Here is a 17,334-nt window from a genome sequence, read left to right as displayed (position 1 = left end):
TTTTCACGTCTTCGTCTTCACTCTCAACGGATTTAGTCTTTGCTGTTCAAACAAAGGTGTGTTGTACAACTTGAAATTGGGCATTACATGTGACGGACTATGACACTTGTATAACATATTTCACGTTTCAAAATTAAGGCTGTACTGTAACAGGAACTCTCTTTCTCTGGTCGTAAAATGGTATAGGCCTAAATATGTACACTGCCAGGGAAAAGGTTGCAATACCATTAAGGACAATGTCTTTTTATTAACAAGAGATGTGACAGGTAGTTCATCTTGATAAATTCAGACCAAGTGAAAAACATCGATATACGGTTGTAACTCCCACAGATAAAATAAATTAATTATATATCATTCACATTTAGCGTAACCTACCAACAGATAAATTCGGTAACCTCACAATAATAACGTGACTAATCTCTCAATAAAATTTGGCTCACTTACATAACCTTTCAATAATTAACTGACTGTGAATTTAAACTGGTAAATTTTGGACGTCAGCAGTGCTGCGTCATGGCCCTGAATGATCATTCTAAATAAATTGAAAATTCTTACCTCAGTAAGGTCGCCGGATAACGCGTATATATCTGCTCCTATAAGAAGTTTTTCTGGCACAGCCCAGTGCAATGCTGGCCGATAGATTTTTCATGTACAAACAGAAACAACCGATTTTTCTTTACAATAATCGGGATGACCATGGATTGGAGAAATTAGTAAATTCTTTAAATTGAGATGAATGATTGTCAAAAGTTAATTTCTATAAGAAAGATTATTATTAAGAGATTTTTTGAAAAACATTTACATGGGACTTGATATTACTATAGTACATATGCGCGAGGCTGCTTTCACCTTATACCACATCGCTCAGGCACAGCCATCGCTCCTCACGACCGGCCCAGCCAACTCCACACACACGACTGCTAGTTACTACCACTACAATTGCTACACAGTTCAAAACGGTTCAAATGGCTCTGAGCACTATGGGACTTAACTTCTCAGGTCATCAGTCCCCTAGAACTTAGAACTACTTAAACCTAACTAACCTAAGGACATCAGACACATCCATGCCCGAGGCAGGATTCGAACCTGAAACCGTAGCGGACGCGTTGTTCCAGGCTGTAGCGCCTAAAACCGCTCGGCCACTCCGGCCGGCAACTTAGATCTAATTAAACCTAACTAACCTAAGGACATCACACACATCCTTGGCCGAGTCAGGATTCGAACCTGCGACCGTAGCGGACGCGCGGTTCCAGACTGAAGCGCCTAGAACCGCTCGGCCACTGCGGCCAGCGCTACACAGTTCCTACACTGCTCTATGGTCTGAGATTCTCTTACAGCTTACATATCGCAGGCAGCGCGTGAGAAATCCATCGAAAGTACATCTGCTCGAGTGCGCTAGCAACAAATTCCTTAGTCATGGACCTCTTACACGGTGTACTCCGTTCTGGCGGCAACGCAGGGATGTATCTCGCTTGCAAACGACGCGATAGAATGTCCCAAGCGTCTTGCTTCTTTCGTTGCACGCTCTGGAGGACGAGTAATTCCCCACTTCCTCAAGTACCATACGTGTCCAATTGGCGTGAGGTCTGGCGGTCTTGCAGGCCAGGGCAGTTGTTGTACACGACGAAGAACATGCAGCATCGCAGCAGCCACATGTGGATGTGTCCTGCTAAAGAAGCACATCACCTTCCTTGCAGTGTACTGGGCAGTGGTTACTTTATCCTGTAGAAACACTAAATGTGGCCACGAGTTGTAAATGATGCCCCCCACCCCAGCCTGGGGTGCGACCCGTGTGTCATGGACGAATGTACTCCAGAATAGGCCACTCACCAGGTCGATGCTGTACATCTGTACGTCCATCAGTCCCATACAGACCGAACCTACACTCATCATTGAAGACAAAATAGTATCATGTCCATTATAATTATCCGGGCTGTTATGCCGTGGTCGGTTGCTGAATTCTGTGTCAATTCCCAACATTTCGTCCCCGTCTGCGGAGGACATCTTCAAGGGGGTCTGTAGCACGATGGAGTCAGTAGCGAGCCAGTGGGTGCGTTGGACCTTTCATCGAGCTACAGACCCCCTTGAAGATGTCCTCCGCAGACGGGAACGAAACGTTGGGAATTGACACAGAATTCAGCAACCGACCACGGCATAACAGCCCGGATAATTATAATGGACATGAAATTTCCGGCCGTGAAAGTCTACATTTTAGTATCAGACAAAATAGTGCCATCCCACGACACCAGAGTAGTCGTGCTTGGCGGAGTCGTGGTGTGAGTGGCAGCTTGGCCAGAAACACATGTGATCTCAGTCCTGCTGTTAGCAGACTGTTCTCAGTGTTCCTTGGTGAGACAGCAGGTGCAACGTGTGCCCCGATTTCTTCCCTGGATGACGATCCGTCGGCCACAATACGTCCATCCTCACTCGCGTCTGTACTACCTGGACGTCCAGGACCCTGTCTTTGGGCGTGGGAATGTTCCACAGACCATCGCTGAAGCTTTGACACACCACCGATACATGGCGCCCAACATGTGCAGCAATCCATCGATACATCCAACCAGCTTCCCACAAAGCGATTGCGTTCAAATGGCTGAAATTGTCAATCATGAGTACGTACTCACCAGCGTAGCGTTTGTATCCTGGAATGCTGGGGCTTCCGTGGTCCCCTTTTGATTTTTATCCGCTAGTTTTTATCTTACCGGCTCTTCCGGGTTCGAGTTGGCACTTCACCCAGCACCCCTCAAATTCAGGAGAATGGTATCCCACAGGGTTCTGTGCAAAGTGTCACGCTCTTCCTCATTGCCATAAATGGGTTTGTGACCTCTGTTGGGCCTCTGGCTACCCCGACGTTGTACGTTGACGATTTTTGCACCTGGTGCAGCTCCCACTTGGTGGCGTGTGCTGAGCGCCAGCTCCAAGGCACCATCCGAAGGAGCTCTGCGAGGGCCACCGCCCATGGCTTCCAGTTTATCCCCTCCAAAACGCGGGTTATGCATTTTTATCGTCGACCCACTGTGCAACCTGATCCAGAACTTTATTTAGGCAACCAGCTTCTCGATGCTGTAGCACAGTCCCGTTTCTAGGGCCTTATTTTTTATAACAAGCTGACGTGGCTGTGTCACATTCGCCACCTAAAGACTACATGCATGCAGAAGCTTAATGCTCTCCGCCTCGTGGCCCACACATCTTGGGATGGAGACCGTTCCATTCTTCTCCATCTTTACCATGCTCTGGTCTTGTCCAGACTCGATTATGGTAGTCAGGTTTATGGCTCAGTGGCTCCTTCCACTTTGAAGCTCCTTGACCCTGTCCATCATTGTGGGGTGCGTCTGTCTATTGGTGCCTTTCACACTAGTGCTGTTGATACTCTCTTCACAGAAGCAGGGATTCCCCCTCTACACATCTGACAGAGCCATCTCCTTATTTCTTAAGCAGTCGCCATTCGCCAATTCCCTGACCATCCTGCGTTCCCTGCGCTCTTCGCCAATGAGGGATGTCTCCCTCCTAACACCCGCCCACGGGTGGGATTGCCAGTTGGCATGCGTCTCACTACCCTCTGCCGGGATCTCCATCTGCACTCACTGGACTGCACCCCATGTCTTTCCTCCCATACCCCCCCCCCCCCCCCTGTCCCGTTGGATGGTGGCTAGACCACGGATTAGGACTAATCTCTTCCAGGGTCCCAAGACCTTTTCCTCCCATGTCCCCCCCTCCCCCCGCCCCCCTGCCCTGTTGGATGAGGACCGATCTCTTCCAGGGTCCCAAGACTTTATTTGGCAGAAAGGTTTTTGAGGTTATAGGACAGGACTTGGGAGAAAAGCAAAGAAAAAGTGCAGAATAGAATGTGTGCCAGCAACTTTAATGTGTCGTGGAGAGATGCAGACTGCAAGCGAAGCAAGGCGCGATGTGTGACATGCACGATGTAAACAACAGCTGTTTACAACCTACCACAGTGGTATAGGGGAAGTAGAGACGAACTATTTGATATAGGGCATTTGTGGTCTATCAAGCTACGAAAAGACACCTCAAACTGACCTACAGAAACCACCAGACTCCAGCGCATGCACGCTGCGATAGGTTTTAAATATTCATTCAGTCTCGCATAAAGGGGTGGGCAGCAGAAAGAAAAAAAAAATCAAACGTGCAGTATGTCAGGTATTTATGCTTTAGGACAGTACAATAATGTAATGTTAAATTTTAGGTGATAATGTAGATCTTGTAGGTAGACCATTTCGGACATCCGTGCCGTACATTTTCCTGTAATGTCACGCATTTTACCGAGTGATGCTCTTCATTTGATTAAAATGATTTTGCAAACCTATATGTATGAGATCATTAAGGTGTATGTCAATTGTACGACTCTGTGTGTGTGTGTGTGTGTGTGTGTGTGTGTGTATTAGTCATTAGTTACGACATATTGACACTTGGACTGTCTTCGAAAAAAAAAATATTATTATGAACGTAGCCTATAGGTGTACTATTTGACCATGCAGGTTGCTACAACCATCTTCGGAGAGGCAGCGTGTGACCTTCTGCACGGACTTAGACAAGTCTGTGCTGGTCAGTAACTTCGAGAAGCGCGGCTGGCTGCAGGTGGGACCAGATGACGACTGGAACTTCTATTGGTGAGCTTACGTTCCAGGCTTTCTACATCTACATCATTACTCTGCAACTCACATTTATGTGCTTGGCAGAGGGTTCGCCGAACCACAATCATACTATCTCCCTACCATTCCACTCCCGAACAGCGCGCGGGAAAGACGAACACCTGAACCTTTCTGTTCGAGCTCTGATTTCTCTTATTTTATTTTGATGATCATTCCTACCTATGTACGATGGGCTCAACAAAATATTTTCGCATTCGGAAGAGAAAGTTGGTGACTGAAATTTCGTAAATAGATCTCGCCGCGACGAAAAACGTCTTTGCTTTAATGACTTCGCGTATCATATCTGCCACACTCTCTCCCCTATTACGTGATAAAACAAAACGAGCTGCCCTTTTTTGCACCCTTTCGATGTCCTCCGTCAATCCCACCTGGTAAGGATCCCACACCGCGCAGCAATATTCTAACAGAGGACGAACGAGTGTAGTGTAAGCTGTCTCTTTAGTGGACTTGTTGCATCTTCTAAGTGTCCTGCCAATGAAACGCGACCTTTGGCTCGCCTTCCGTACAAAATTATCTATGTGGTCTTTCCAACTGAAGTTGTTCGTAATTTTTAAACCAGGTACTTAGTTGAATTGACAGCCTTGAGAATTGTACTATTTATCGAGTAACCGAATTCCAACGGATTTCTTTTGGAACTCATGGGGATCACCTCACACTTTTCGTTATTTAGCGTCAACTGCCACCTGCCACACCATACAGCAATCTTTTCTAAATCGCTTTGCAACTGATACTGGTCTTCGGATGACCTTACTAGACGGTAAATTACAGCATCATCTGCGAACAACCTAAGAGAACTGCTCAGATTGTCACCCAGGTCATTTATATAGATCAGGAACAGCAGAGGTCCCAGGACGCTTCCCTCGGGAACACCTGATATCACTTCAGTTTTACTCAATGATTTGCCGTCTATTACTACGAACTGTGACCTTCCTGACAGGAAATCACGAATCCAGTCGCACAATCCATAGGCCCGCAGCTTGATTAGAAGTCGCTTGTGAGGAACGGTGTCAAAAGCTTTCCGGAAATCTAGAAATACGGAACCAACTTGAGATCCCCTGTCGATAGCGGCCATTACTTCGTGCGAATAAAGAGCTAGCTGCGTTGCACAAGAACGATGTTTTCTGAAACCATGCTGATTACGTATCAATAGATCGTTCACTTCGAGGTGATTCATAACGTTTGAATACAGTCTATGCTCCAGAACCCTACTGCAAACCGACGTCAATGATATAGGTCTGTAGTTAGATGGATTACTCCTACTACCCTTCTTAAACACTGGTGCGACCTGCGCAATTTTCCAATCTGCGGGTACAGATCTATCGGTGAGCGAGCGGTTGTATATGATTGCTAGGTAGGGAGCTATTGTATCAGCGTAATCTGAAAGCAACGTAATCGGTATACAATCTGGACCTGAAGACTTGCCCGTTTCAAGCGATTTGAGTTGCTTCGCAAACTTTCCAGTTTGCTTTGGCGACAAAATTCTTCCACCGAATAAGTTAGGGCCAACACCTTTGGCACAAAACTCACGTTCCGGGGCCTCATCGCTACCGAGAGCCAACAATACGTAGGTGCCCGTAAGAGATGACAGCGGTGACGAGGCAGTGGCGTCCGTACACCTGAAGACAGTCTCTAACCGCTAGGCAGGCAAGTGCTGTGAAACCATTCTACTGCAAGATACACTGCTGCCGATGTACCGGTAGCCCCTCCTAAGAGTCGTCAGCCGCATTTTCTGTCGTGTTTCGGCAGATATCTGCAAATCTGTTTTTGCTGTACGCAGCTGGCGTCAGTCCAGACAAATACTGTTCGTCACGTCCTTCGTGCGACCCCCAACTGTCGACAGATAGCGTCTATGTGTTTCCGTTACAAATATAATGATTCTGAAAGTCGAATTTTACGTGCCCATTCGATAGAGGTGTACCAAATTGTTCTGCTCCGATATTCTTTTTGTCGACATACATTAACAGGGACAGTACAACACGAAGAGTAAACAGCAATCCAGCACGGACGGGACTCAGTAGCGCTGTATATGCTTGGCGGTAACAGTCTGTGTGGGCCAAGGCAGTGATGCCGCTGCCGGAGTTACTGGTTGTCCTACGAGTTTTACTATCCCTGTTAATGTATATGTCGACAAAAAGAATATCTCTCTAGATTTATTTGCGACCGCTTTGTCGAATGGGCGTGTAAAATGCCATTTTAAAAATCAATACGTTTGTAACGTCGACGGTGGGTGTCTCACGAAGGACGTGCCGCGCAGTCTTTGTTTGGAATGACTGCAGATACATACAGCAGAAAATAATTTGCAGGTATCTACATCTACATGGTTGCTCTTCAGTTCACACGCAAGTGCCTGGCAGAGGGTTCATCGAACCATTTTCATACTACTTCTCCACCATTCCACTCTCGAATGGCACGTGGGAAAAAGGAACATCTAAATCTTTCCCTTCGAGCTCTGATTTCTCTTATTTTATTACGACCATAATTTCTCGCTACGTAGGGGGTGTCAACAAAATATTTTCGCATTCGGAAGAGAAAAGTTGGCGATTGGAACTTCGTAAATAGATCTCGCCGCAAAGAAAACCGCCTTTGTTTCAGTGACTGCCATCCCAACTCGCGTATCATATCAGTGACACTCTCACCCCTACTGCGCGATAACATGCAACGAGTTGCCCTTCTTTGCACTTTTTCGATTTCCTCCGTCAATCCCACCTGGTAAGGATCCCACACCGCGCAGCAATATTCCAGCAGAGGCCGGACATGTGTAATGTAGACCCGGGCGGTTCCAGGCGCTACAGTTTGGAACCGCGAGACTGCTACGGTCGCAGGCTCGAATTCTGCCTCGCCCATTGATGTGTGTGATGTCCTTAGGTTAGTTAGGTTTAATTAGTTCTAAGTTCTAGGCGACTGATGACCTCAGAAGTTAAGTCCCATAGTGCTCAGAGCCATTTGAACCATTTTTTGTAATGTAGGCCGTCTCTTTAGTGGGTTTGTCACATCTTCGAAGTGTTCCGCCAACGAAGCGCAGTCTCTGTTTCGCCTTCCCCACAATATTATCTATGTGGTCTTTCCAATTTAAGTTGCTCGTAATTGTAATTCCTAGGTATTTAGTCGAATTGACAGCCCTTAGATTTGCGCGATTTATCGTATACCCAAAATTTATCGGATTTCTTTTAGTGCCCATGTGGATGATCTCGCACTTTTCTTTGTTTAGTGCCAATTGCCACTTTTCGCACCATACAGAAATTCTCTCTAGATCATTTTGTAACTGGAATTGATCGTCTGATGATTTTACTAGACGGTAAATTACAGCGTCATCTGCAAACAATCTGAGGGGCCTGCTCAGATTATCACCTAGATCATTTATGTGAATCAGGAACAGCAGAGGGCCTATGACACTACCTTGCGGAACGCCAGATATCACTTCTGTTCTACTCGATGATTTACCGTCTGTCACTACGAACTGTGACCTCTGTGAGAGGAAATCACGAATCCAGCCGCACAACTGAGACGATACTCCATATGCAAGTAATTTGATTAATAGTCGCTTGTGAGGAACGGTATCAAAATGCTTCTGGAAATCTAGGAATATGGAATCGATCTGAGATCCCTTGTCGACAGCACTCATTACTTCAGGGGAATAAAGAGGTAGCTGTGTTGCACAAGAACGATATTATCTGAATCCGTGTTGGTTATGTATCAATAAGTCATTTTCTTCAAGGTGATTCATAATGTTCGAGTACAGTATATGCTCCAAAATCCTACTGCAAATTGAGGTCAGTGGTATGGGTCTATAATTCAATGGCTAACTCCTATTTCCTTTCTTGAATATTGGTGTGACCTGTGCTACTTTCCAGTCTTTAGGAACAGACCTTTCGTCAAGTGAGCGGTTGTATATGATTGCTAAGAAAGGCGCTATTGTGTCTGCATACTCTCAGAGGAACCTGATTGGTCTACCATCTGGACCGGAAGACTTGCCTTTCTTAAGTGATTTGAGTTGTTTCGCAACACCTAAGATATCTGCTTTTATGTCAAATATCTGCCGGAACACCAGAGTAAATGCGCCTGACGGATCTTAAGAGTCACACCCCGTGTAAATCCTATACATACAGGATGAAACAGCTATGACAGGCCACCCTAAATATATCCAGAATGAATAAATATATCGCGGCACAGTTTTCGCCAAGTTACAGCTGACAGTAAGGCAAATTTTCTGACTGTCGTATACACTGTGGGTGTCTCAATAACTTCACGAGCAAGTTAACTGACTGCTACAACAGCACAACAAAGAGTTATGGGTTTCAAGCGCACAGGTAAACACAAGAACAGCACCTGCCTTACGTGTTGGCTTACATTTGCTGTAACGGGGCAGTAGTTTGTCAAACCACTTCTCCTGACACCGGGACAGTAGTTTGCGGCGCTGTTATCTTGACACTATTTGACTGAGTCCCTTACATGGCATGTCGTTGAAGTTGTTTTAGAACCTTCTTTCAAATGTCCACACAAAAAGCTATATAGCTCATTAGGAAAAAAAACGATAAAAGTTTCTTGCAAAATACAGGAAATCCGTCATATTGTGCGCTGGGCGAAAACCAAACATATTAAATGTTACTTAATAATTTATTGGCGTTTAAAGCCATCCTGATATCGTAATATCAGCGACATAGACATTCATAATACAATTCCACATTTTTTAAGTTTAAGAAGAAGACAAGAATGATATGTTGTGCTTGTCGCGACCAATTGCATTGAGTATACACTTTAATTAACAGAAACTGGAGGGATCAATTTTATGTACGAAAAAAGTTGAACAAAACATTCACATTATCACATATTCAATTTTCTGTAATAAATGCGAAATTTAAATCCTAGAGCAATTCTGTTGTTTACTTTTTCTGATTTTAAAACAATTTTTGTTATTCTAATAAATTTATGTTCTTCTGGATACAAAATGTACACTGTTGTAGTCTGCATTTTTATTACCAATATTATTATTATTATTGTTATTATTATTATTAATTCCTTGCTTAATCTTAGTAATATGAGTGATATATTAATAAGCGTTAAACTAAGCATCAAGATTTGTAAAACGTTGCATTCAATGTAATGCTGTACAATAAAAGATTTATTTACAAAAGAATAAGAAAGAAGAGAAACTATAGTATAGGGAATAGAGGTACTAAGTTCTAAACTCAAATGGTGTTTGTTCGTGTACTGCTGCCGCAAAGCAGTTTTATATTCACCTACGCGTTTTGTCAAAGATTCTCGGTCTTTATTATTAATTTAATGGCAATAGTTTCTGTAATAATCGAAATTATGTACATATAAGATTGCTGTTCGTCTTTAGGATGTTAGTCCAATTTTGTGAACATGCCAGGGAACATGACCCAGTTGACCCAGTTAATTGAAAGATTACTTTCCCAATCACTAACTCATTCGATTGCAATTCAGTACTCATTTGTTCATCAAAAACATTTTCCAAACCTAGAAATACGTAATTCTTCTTAAATAATATGTGCAATTGAACAAGAATTGACATACATTATGCATGTGCATGCGCGCACTCACACACACACACACACACACACACACACACACACACAGACATTTACACGAAGCACTGAAGATTTAATAGCAGTAAGTAAATGATCGTTTTGTTTTAATGTACAAGAGAGTTTGCACTACTTGCAGTACAAGATTTTGCACTTGGTTGTTTTTTCACTTGTATTTCGTATGTTCTATAAATTCTGAGACTAGAAGCAATGATCCAATAGAACTGACATTGAGGTTTTGCGGAAAAGTAAGGCTAAAAAGACTTTTTTTTGTCGCATGTGGAAGAATATTGTAAATTTGTATCGCACTATTTGTAATGGAAGTTTTAAAAGCTGAGGTCCTTAGTGACTAAACAATGAACTTTCCTTTATGTATACTGTACACAGAACATCATGGCTGCTACATGAACAATGGCAGAAATGTACGTTTTAATAAAGCTAACGTAGTATTTCCGTATACAAACTGTGTGTTTTGCGAGCCTGTTGCAGCCGAAAACTGCCGCTGGAGAGCGCTGCAGTCGCAATCATGATGAGCAGCACATCGCACCAACTCACTTCTTAGGGTGCACCATCCACGATGGAGACCGTGTCTGGCGTGCTTCGCAATTAGGAAAACGTGCTGTGTGAGGGAGGCCGAACATGTGGCTCCTGAAGAGAGGCAGCGGCCTTTTCTGTAGTAATGGGGGCAACAGCCTGGTTTATTGACTGATCTGGCTTTGTAACATTAGCCACCAAGGCAATGCTACGCTTATACTGGTTCAAGTGGCTCTGAGCACTATGGGACTCAACTTCTGAGGTCATCAGTCCCCTTGAACTTAGGACTACTTACACCTAACTAACCTAAGGACATCACACACATCCACGCCCGAGGCAGGATTCGAACCTGCGACCGTAGCGGTCGCGCGGTTCCACACTGCAGCGCCTAGAACCGCTCGGCCACCAGCGGCCGGCTAGTCAAGTTGTGCCACAAATTCTTCTTCTCTCCAATTCTGTTCAGTACCTCCTCATTAGTTACGTGATCTACCCATCTGATCTTCAGCATTCTTCTGTAACACCACATTTCAAAAACTTCTATTCTCTTCTTGACGAAACTGTTTATCGTCCATGTTTAACTTCCATACATGGCCGAACTTCAAACAAGTACTTTCAAAAAAGACTTCCACACACTTAAATGTAGGCTCAGTCGTAACAAAGTTCTCTTCTTCAGAAACGCTTTCCTTGCCATTGCCAGTTTACGTTTTATATCCTCTCTGCTTAGACCATCGTAAATTATTTTGCTGCCCAAATAACAAAACTCATCTACTACTTTAAATGTGTCATTTCCTAATCTAATTCACTCAGCATCACGCGATTTAATTCAACTACATTCCATTATCCTCGTTTTGCTTTTGTTGATATTCATCTTATATCCTCCTTTCAAGACACTGTCCATTCCGTTCAACTGCTCTTCCAAGTCTTTTGCTGTCTCTGACAGAATTATAATGTCATCGGCAAAAATCAAAGTTTTTATTTCTTTTCCCTTAACTTTAATTCCTACTCCAAATTTTCCTCTTGTTACCTTTACTGCTTGCCCAATATACAGATGCAGTAACATCGGGGACATACTACAACCTTGTCTCACTCCCTTCCTCACCACTGCTTCCCTTTCATGTCCCTCGACTCTCATAACTGCCATCAGCTTTCTGTACAAATTGTAAATAGCCTTTTGCTCCCTGTATTTTACCCCTGCCACCTTCAGAATTTGAAAGAGAGTATTCCAGTCAGCATTGTCATAAGCTTTCCGTATATTTTATTCCAGTCAGCATTGTCAGAAACTTTCTTTAAGTCTACAGATGCTAGGAACGTAGATTTGCCTTACCTTAACCTATCTTCTAAGATAAGTCGTAGGCTCAGTGTTGCCTCGCGTGATCCTGCGTTACTCCAGAATCCAAAATGATCTTCCCCGGGTCGGTTTCTACCAGTTTTCCCATTATTCTGTAAAGAATTCGTTTTAGTTTTTTGCTACCGTGACTTTTTAAACTGATAGTTCGGTAATTTTCACACCTGTCAGCACCTGCTTGCTTTGGACCTGAACTTATTCTTCTTGAAGTCTGAGGGTATTTCGCCTGTCTCATACATCTTCCTCACCAGATGGCAGAGTTTTGTCATGGCTGTCTCTCCCAAGGCAATCAGTAGCTCTAACCGAATGTTTTCTACTCTCGGGGCCTTATTTCGACATAGGTTTTTCAATGTTCTTTCAAACTCTTCACGCAGTATCATATCTCCCATTTAATTTTCATGCACATCCTCTTCCATTTCCATAATATTGTCCTCAAGAACCTCGCCTTTGTATAGACCCCCTATGTACTCCTTCCACCTTTCTGCTTTCCATTTCTTGCTTAGAACTGGGTTTCCATCTGAGCTCTTGATATTCATACAAGTGGTTTTCTTTTCTCCATAGGTCTCTTTAATTTTCTGTAGGTAGTATCTATCTTATCCCTAGTGAGATAAGCCTCTACATCCTTTCATTTGTCCTCTAGCCATCCCTGCTTAGCCATTCTGCACTTCCTGTCGATCTCATTTTTGAGACGTTTGTATTTCTTTTTGCCTGCTTCACTTACTGCATTTTTATATTTTCTCCTTTCATCAATTAAGTTCACTATCTCTTCTGTTACCCAAGGATTTCTACTAGCCCTCGTCTTTTTTCCTACACGAACCTGACCCATTCTTCTTCTGCTGTATTCCTTTCCCCTGTTCTTGTCAATCGTTCTCTAATGCTCCCTCTGAAACTCTCCACAACATCTGGTTCTTTCAGTTTGTCCATATTTCATCTCCTTAAATTTCTACTTTTTTGCAGTTTCTTCAGTTTTAATCTACAGCTCATAACCAATGAACTGTGGTCAGAGTTCAAGTGTAATCCTAGAAATGTCTTATAATTTAAAAACTGTTTCCTTAACATCTGTCTTATCATTATATAATCTGTCTGAAAGCTTCTAGTATCTCCAGGCTTCTTCCATGTATACAACCTTCTTTCATGATTCATGAACCAAGTGTTAGCTATGATTAATTTATGCTCTGTGCAAAATTCTACCGGGCGCTTTCCTCTTTAATTCCTTACTCCCATCCCATATTCACGCACTACGTTTCCTTCTCTTCCTTTTCCTACTATTGAGTTCCAGTCACCCATGACTATTAATTTTTCGTCTACCTTCACTATCTGAATAATTTCTTTTATCTTATCATACATTTCATCAATCTCTTCATCATCTGCGGAGCTAGTTGGCACATAAACTTGTACTACAGTGGTAAGCGTGGGCTTCGTGTCTATCTTGGCCACAATTATGCGTTCATTACGCTCTTCTTAGTAGCTTATCCGCGTTCCTATTTTTTGATTCATTATTAAACCTACTCCTGCATTACCCCTATTTGATTTTGTGTTTATAACCCTGTAATCACCTGACCAGAAGTCTTGTCCCTCCTGCCACCGAACTTCACTAATTCCCACTATATCTAACTTTAACCTATCCATTTCCCTTTTTAAATTTTCATACGTACCTGCCCGATTAAGGGATCTCACATTCCACGCTCCGATATGTAGGACGCCTGTGTTGTTTCTCCTGATAACGATGTCCTCCTGAGTAGTCCCCGCCCGGAGATCTGAACGGGGGACTATTTTACCTCCCAAAGGCCATGGTTTATTGGGGGGGAGGGGGGGCGGGCGGCAAGATAAAGTAAGATAAAGTATCTCAAAGGTTAAGTATCGCATATTAAAGGTGCAATGTAGTTCTAGAATTTTTTGCTATTTTCGAAACTCTTAGTTTTAATACTACTCGTGCTTTATTCTCTGGAAGTTAGATGTGGAACTTTGAAGCTGATATATGTAAAAATATTAATGCTTGCACGCTTCCGTATGGAGGTCGTCGTCGTCGCCGTCGTTGTACCCCCCCTCCCCCCTCCCCCCTGAGCAAAGCTCAAATGCAGAGCGGTTGAGAAAATATCGAAACGCGGACGCACAGGACTGCAAAAATTTCGACAGCCTTGCTTCCCTAGGAGCAATACGCCTGAGCTAAAAACGAAAACCTTCGCCTGACGACGGAATAAACCACGTGAAACGCATGGTAACGGAATAAATAAAGTTTAGTGGGCGCTTCTCTTGCCGCTGTATATTTGTAGTTTATCAGTGTACTATTTTTAGATGCAGTCTCGGATCCATTGTAAAATTCTCAGTTTGAGGATTGCTGCCCTAGAGGAGGAGCATATGTGCAGCAGGGCACTACGGCGGAGTAGAACGACAGCGACGCTTGGGAAGCTCGTGGCTACCCGTACAGCGGTGGGTAACCCCGCCTGTACTAGCAGAAAGTGCTCACTCGCTTGCAGGCTTACAGACAGGACGCAGGTTCCAAGAGAAGCGACAGTTCAGCGACTCGTCATTAGACACGCAGCCGACGTTCAGTTTAACAAGAAAGGGATAGGAAATCGGCCGTCACTTATGTAAAGAAGTAATCCCATCCGAGCATTCGTCTGAAACGACCTAATGATGAAGCAGAGCTTGAGGATCAATCAAGTGGCAAGAAGCGAATGTGCACCCCCCTCTCTCTCTGCGTCATTGTCACTTCGTTACCTCATTGGACCGTAAGGATTCACCTGTAATGCCATCATACACGTACAAAGATCGTGTGGCAATGTTTTTACAAGGCGACGGCTCACAGAAGGTGACACGACAGTAACTGACTCTTAACCCTGACGCTATTGTTTGTTCTTGTTCTTGTTGCGAGGTTCAGTCCGAAGACTGGGTGATGCAGTTCTCCACGCTACTGTATCTCGTGCAGGTCTCTTCCCGGATAAGTACTGCAATTTTTCTACACCCCCTCCAATCCAATCTGCAGCATTTTCCTGTAGCAGCAGTTTCAAAAACTTCAATCCTCTTCTTGTCTGAAGTATTTATCATCCTCATTGCACTTCCGTACACAGCCACACTTGAGAAAAGACTTAACACTTTCTAAATTTAAGTTTAAAAAAATGGCTCTGAGCACTATGGGATTTAACTTCTGAGGTCATCACTGCCCTGGAACTTAGAACTACTTAAACCTAACTAACCTAAGGACATCACACACGTCCATGCCCGAGGCAGGATTCGAACCTGCGACCGTAGCGGTCGCACGGTTCCAGACTGTAGTGTCTAGAACCGCTTGGCCACACCGGCCGGCTTTAAGTTAAAGGTGAACAAATTTCCCTTTCTCAGAAAGACTTATCTCGCTGTAGCCACTCTGCGTTTTATATCCTCTCTACTTTGGCCTCTATAATTTGAATAGATACAGTCCCACTTTTTAATGCACGTTGTGTTTGTGGTAAGTGTAGTGACTGGGACTTTAGATGCTGAAATCACCAGTCTTCCAACGAATGCAATCCATATGGCAATTAGACACTAGAATTGCGTCGACGAAACCTCGAGTGTACTCCTGTATCATTCTACCAATACCGTATACGCCACCGTGCGGGGTAGCCGAGCGGTCTCGGGTGCCTTGTCACGGTCCGCGCGGCTCCCCCCGTCGGAGGTTCGAGTCCTCCTTCGGGCACGGGTGTGTGTCTGTTGTCCTTAGCGTAAGATAGTTTAAGTTAGATTAACTAGTGCGTAAGCTTAGGGACCGATGACCTCAGCAGTTTGGTCCCATAAGACTTTACCACAAATTTCCAAATTTCCGTAAACGCATTGACCTGCAAAATGTTGGTAATATCAGCACACGAGTTCAATGCTTTTCACCAACGATGCTTGAGGCGAATTTTGAAGATCAGTCATCGTGATTACGTTTAAAATAAAGAAAATGACGAACTGCTGAGAAGAAGTGGTCTACGCAGCCTACACAAAATCGTTGCTGAAAGATGATTGAATGGCACATATTCCATGCATAAAAGATGGAAGAATCTCCAGATCAGCACAGTTGTGAAAACCAATGGATGGACACAGAAGTAGAGAAAGACTTCGCAACACCTGAAAACGAACTTTCGAACTGGAAGGCAATTGAAAATTTGGGGATCACACTGGAGGAAACTTGTTGTACGATACGCTGCCTAGGATTGGAACAACCAAGTCCAAAGTGTACTTCAGCTGTCACCAGTTATTTCGCTGATAAATACAGAAAACTGCAACCAGCGCGACTCTCGCCATGAGCTAGGTTTGGAGCTCTCTCAGGCTCATCTTGAGGCAAATGGTAATTAAATGTTTATTTCCATAGTGTGAAGCTCGGTTCTGCCTCTGTGGCAATAAGACAGATAAAAGGACTTAAACGTATTCACACGAGAAACCGTCAGGCGGCAAGTTGTTATCGGAAACTGTGGGATTAGTAGGCGTCTTCGTTGTTGATGTCCCCTGCCAACTTGTTTTGCAGCTCAGACAGCAAACCTCATCTACTAGTTTTAATGTCTCATTTCCTAATCTAAATACTTCAGAATCGGCTGATTTAATTCAGCTACACTACTGGCCATTAAAATTCCTACACCACGAAGATAATGTGCTACAGATACGAAATTTAACCGACAGGAAGAAGATGCTGTGATATGCAAATGGTTAGCTTTTCACAGCATTCACACAAGATTGGCGCCGGTGGCGACACCTACAACGTGCTGACATGGGGAAAGTTTCCTACACATTTCTCATACACAAACATCAGTTGACAGGCGTTGCCTGGTGAAACGTTGTTGTGATGCCTCGTGTAAGGAGGAGAAATGCGTACCACCACGTTTCCGACTTTGATAAAGGTCGGATTGTAGCGTATCGCGATTGCGGTTTATCGTATCGCGACATTGCTGCCCGCGTTGGTCGAGATCCAATGACTGTTAGCAGAATATGGAATCGGTGGGTTCAGGAGGGTAATACGGAACGCCGTGCTGGATCCCAACGGCCTCGTATCACTAGCAGTCGAGATGACAGGCATCTTATCCGCATGGCTGTAACGGATCGTGCAGTCACGTCTCGATCCCTGAGTCAACAGATGGGGACGTTTGCAAGACAACAACCATCTGCACGAACAGTTCGACGACGTTTGCAGCAGCATGGACTATCAGCTCGGATACCACGGCTGCGGTTAACCTTGACGCTGCACCGCAGACAGGAGCGCCTGCTATGGTGTACTAAACGACGA

General features: G+C 44.1%; 1 protein-coding gene across 1 annotated transcript in view; it reads left to right on the top strand.

Annotated features, from left to right (window-relative positions):
* Positions 1–4,325: 4,325 nt before the first annotated feature.
* Positions 4,326–17,334, top strand: part of LOC124606602 (polyglutamylase complex subunit TTLL1) — a gene marked incomplete at its 3' end in the record, with an annotated part of 186,825 nt that continues 173,816 nt past the window's right edge. Inside the window, exons 1-2 of the mRNA XM_047138587.1 lie at positions 4,326–4,345; positions 4,497–4,628. Of these exons, the coding sequence (XP_046994543.1) occupies positions 4,326–4,345; positions 4,497–4,628 (152 nt within the window). The remainder of the gene's footprint in view (positions 4,346–4,496; positions 4,629–17,334) is intronic.

Source organism: Schistocerca americana, chromosome 3, assembly GCF_021461395.2.
Source record: "Schistocerca americana isolate TAMUIC-IGC-003095 chromosome 3, iqSchAmer2.1, whole genome shotgun sequence".
Classification (NCBI taxonomy): Eukaryota; Metazoa; Arthropoda; class Insecta; order Orthoptera; family Acrididae; genus Schistocerca; species Schistocerca americana.
Note: the sequence above shows the minus strand (reverse complement) of the source record. Positions and strands in the feature narration are given on the sequence as shown.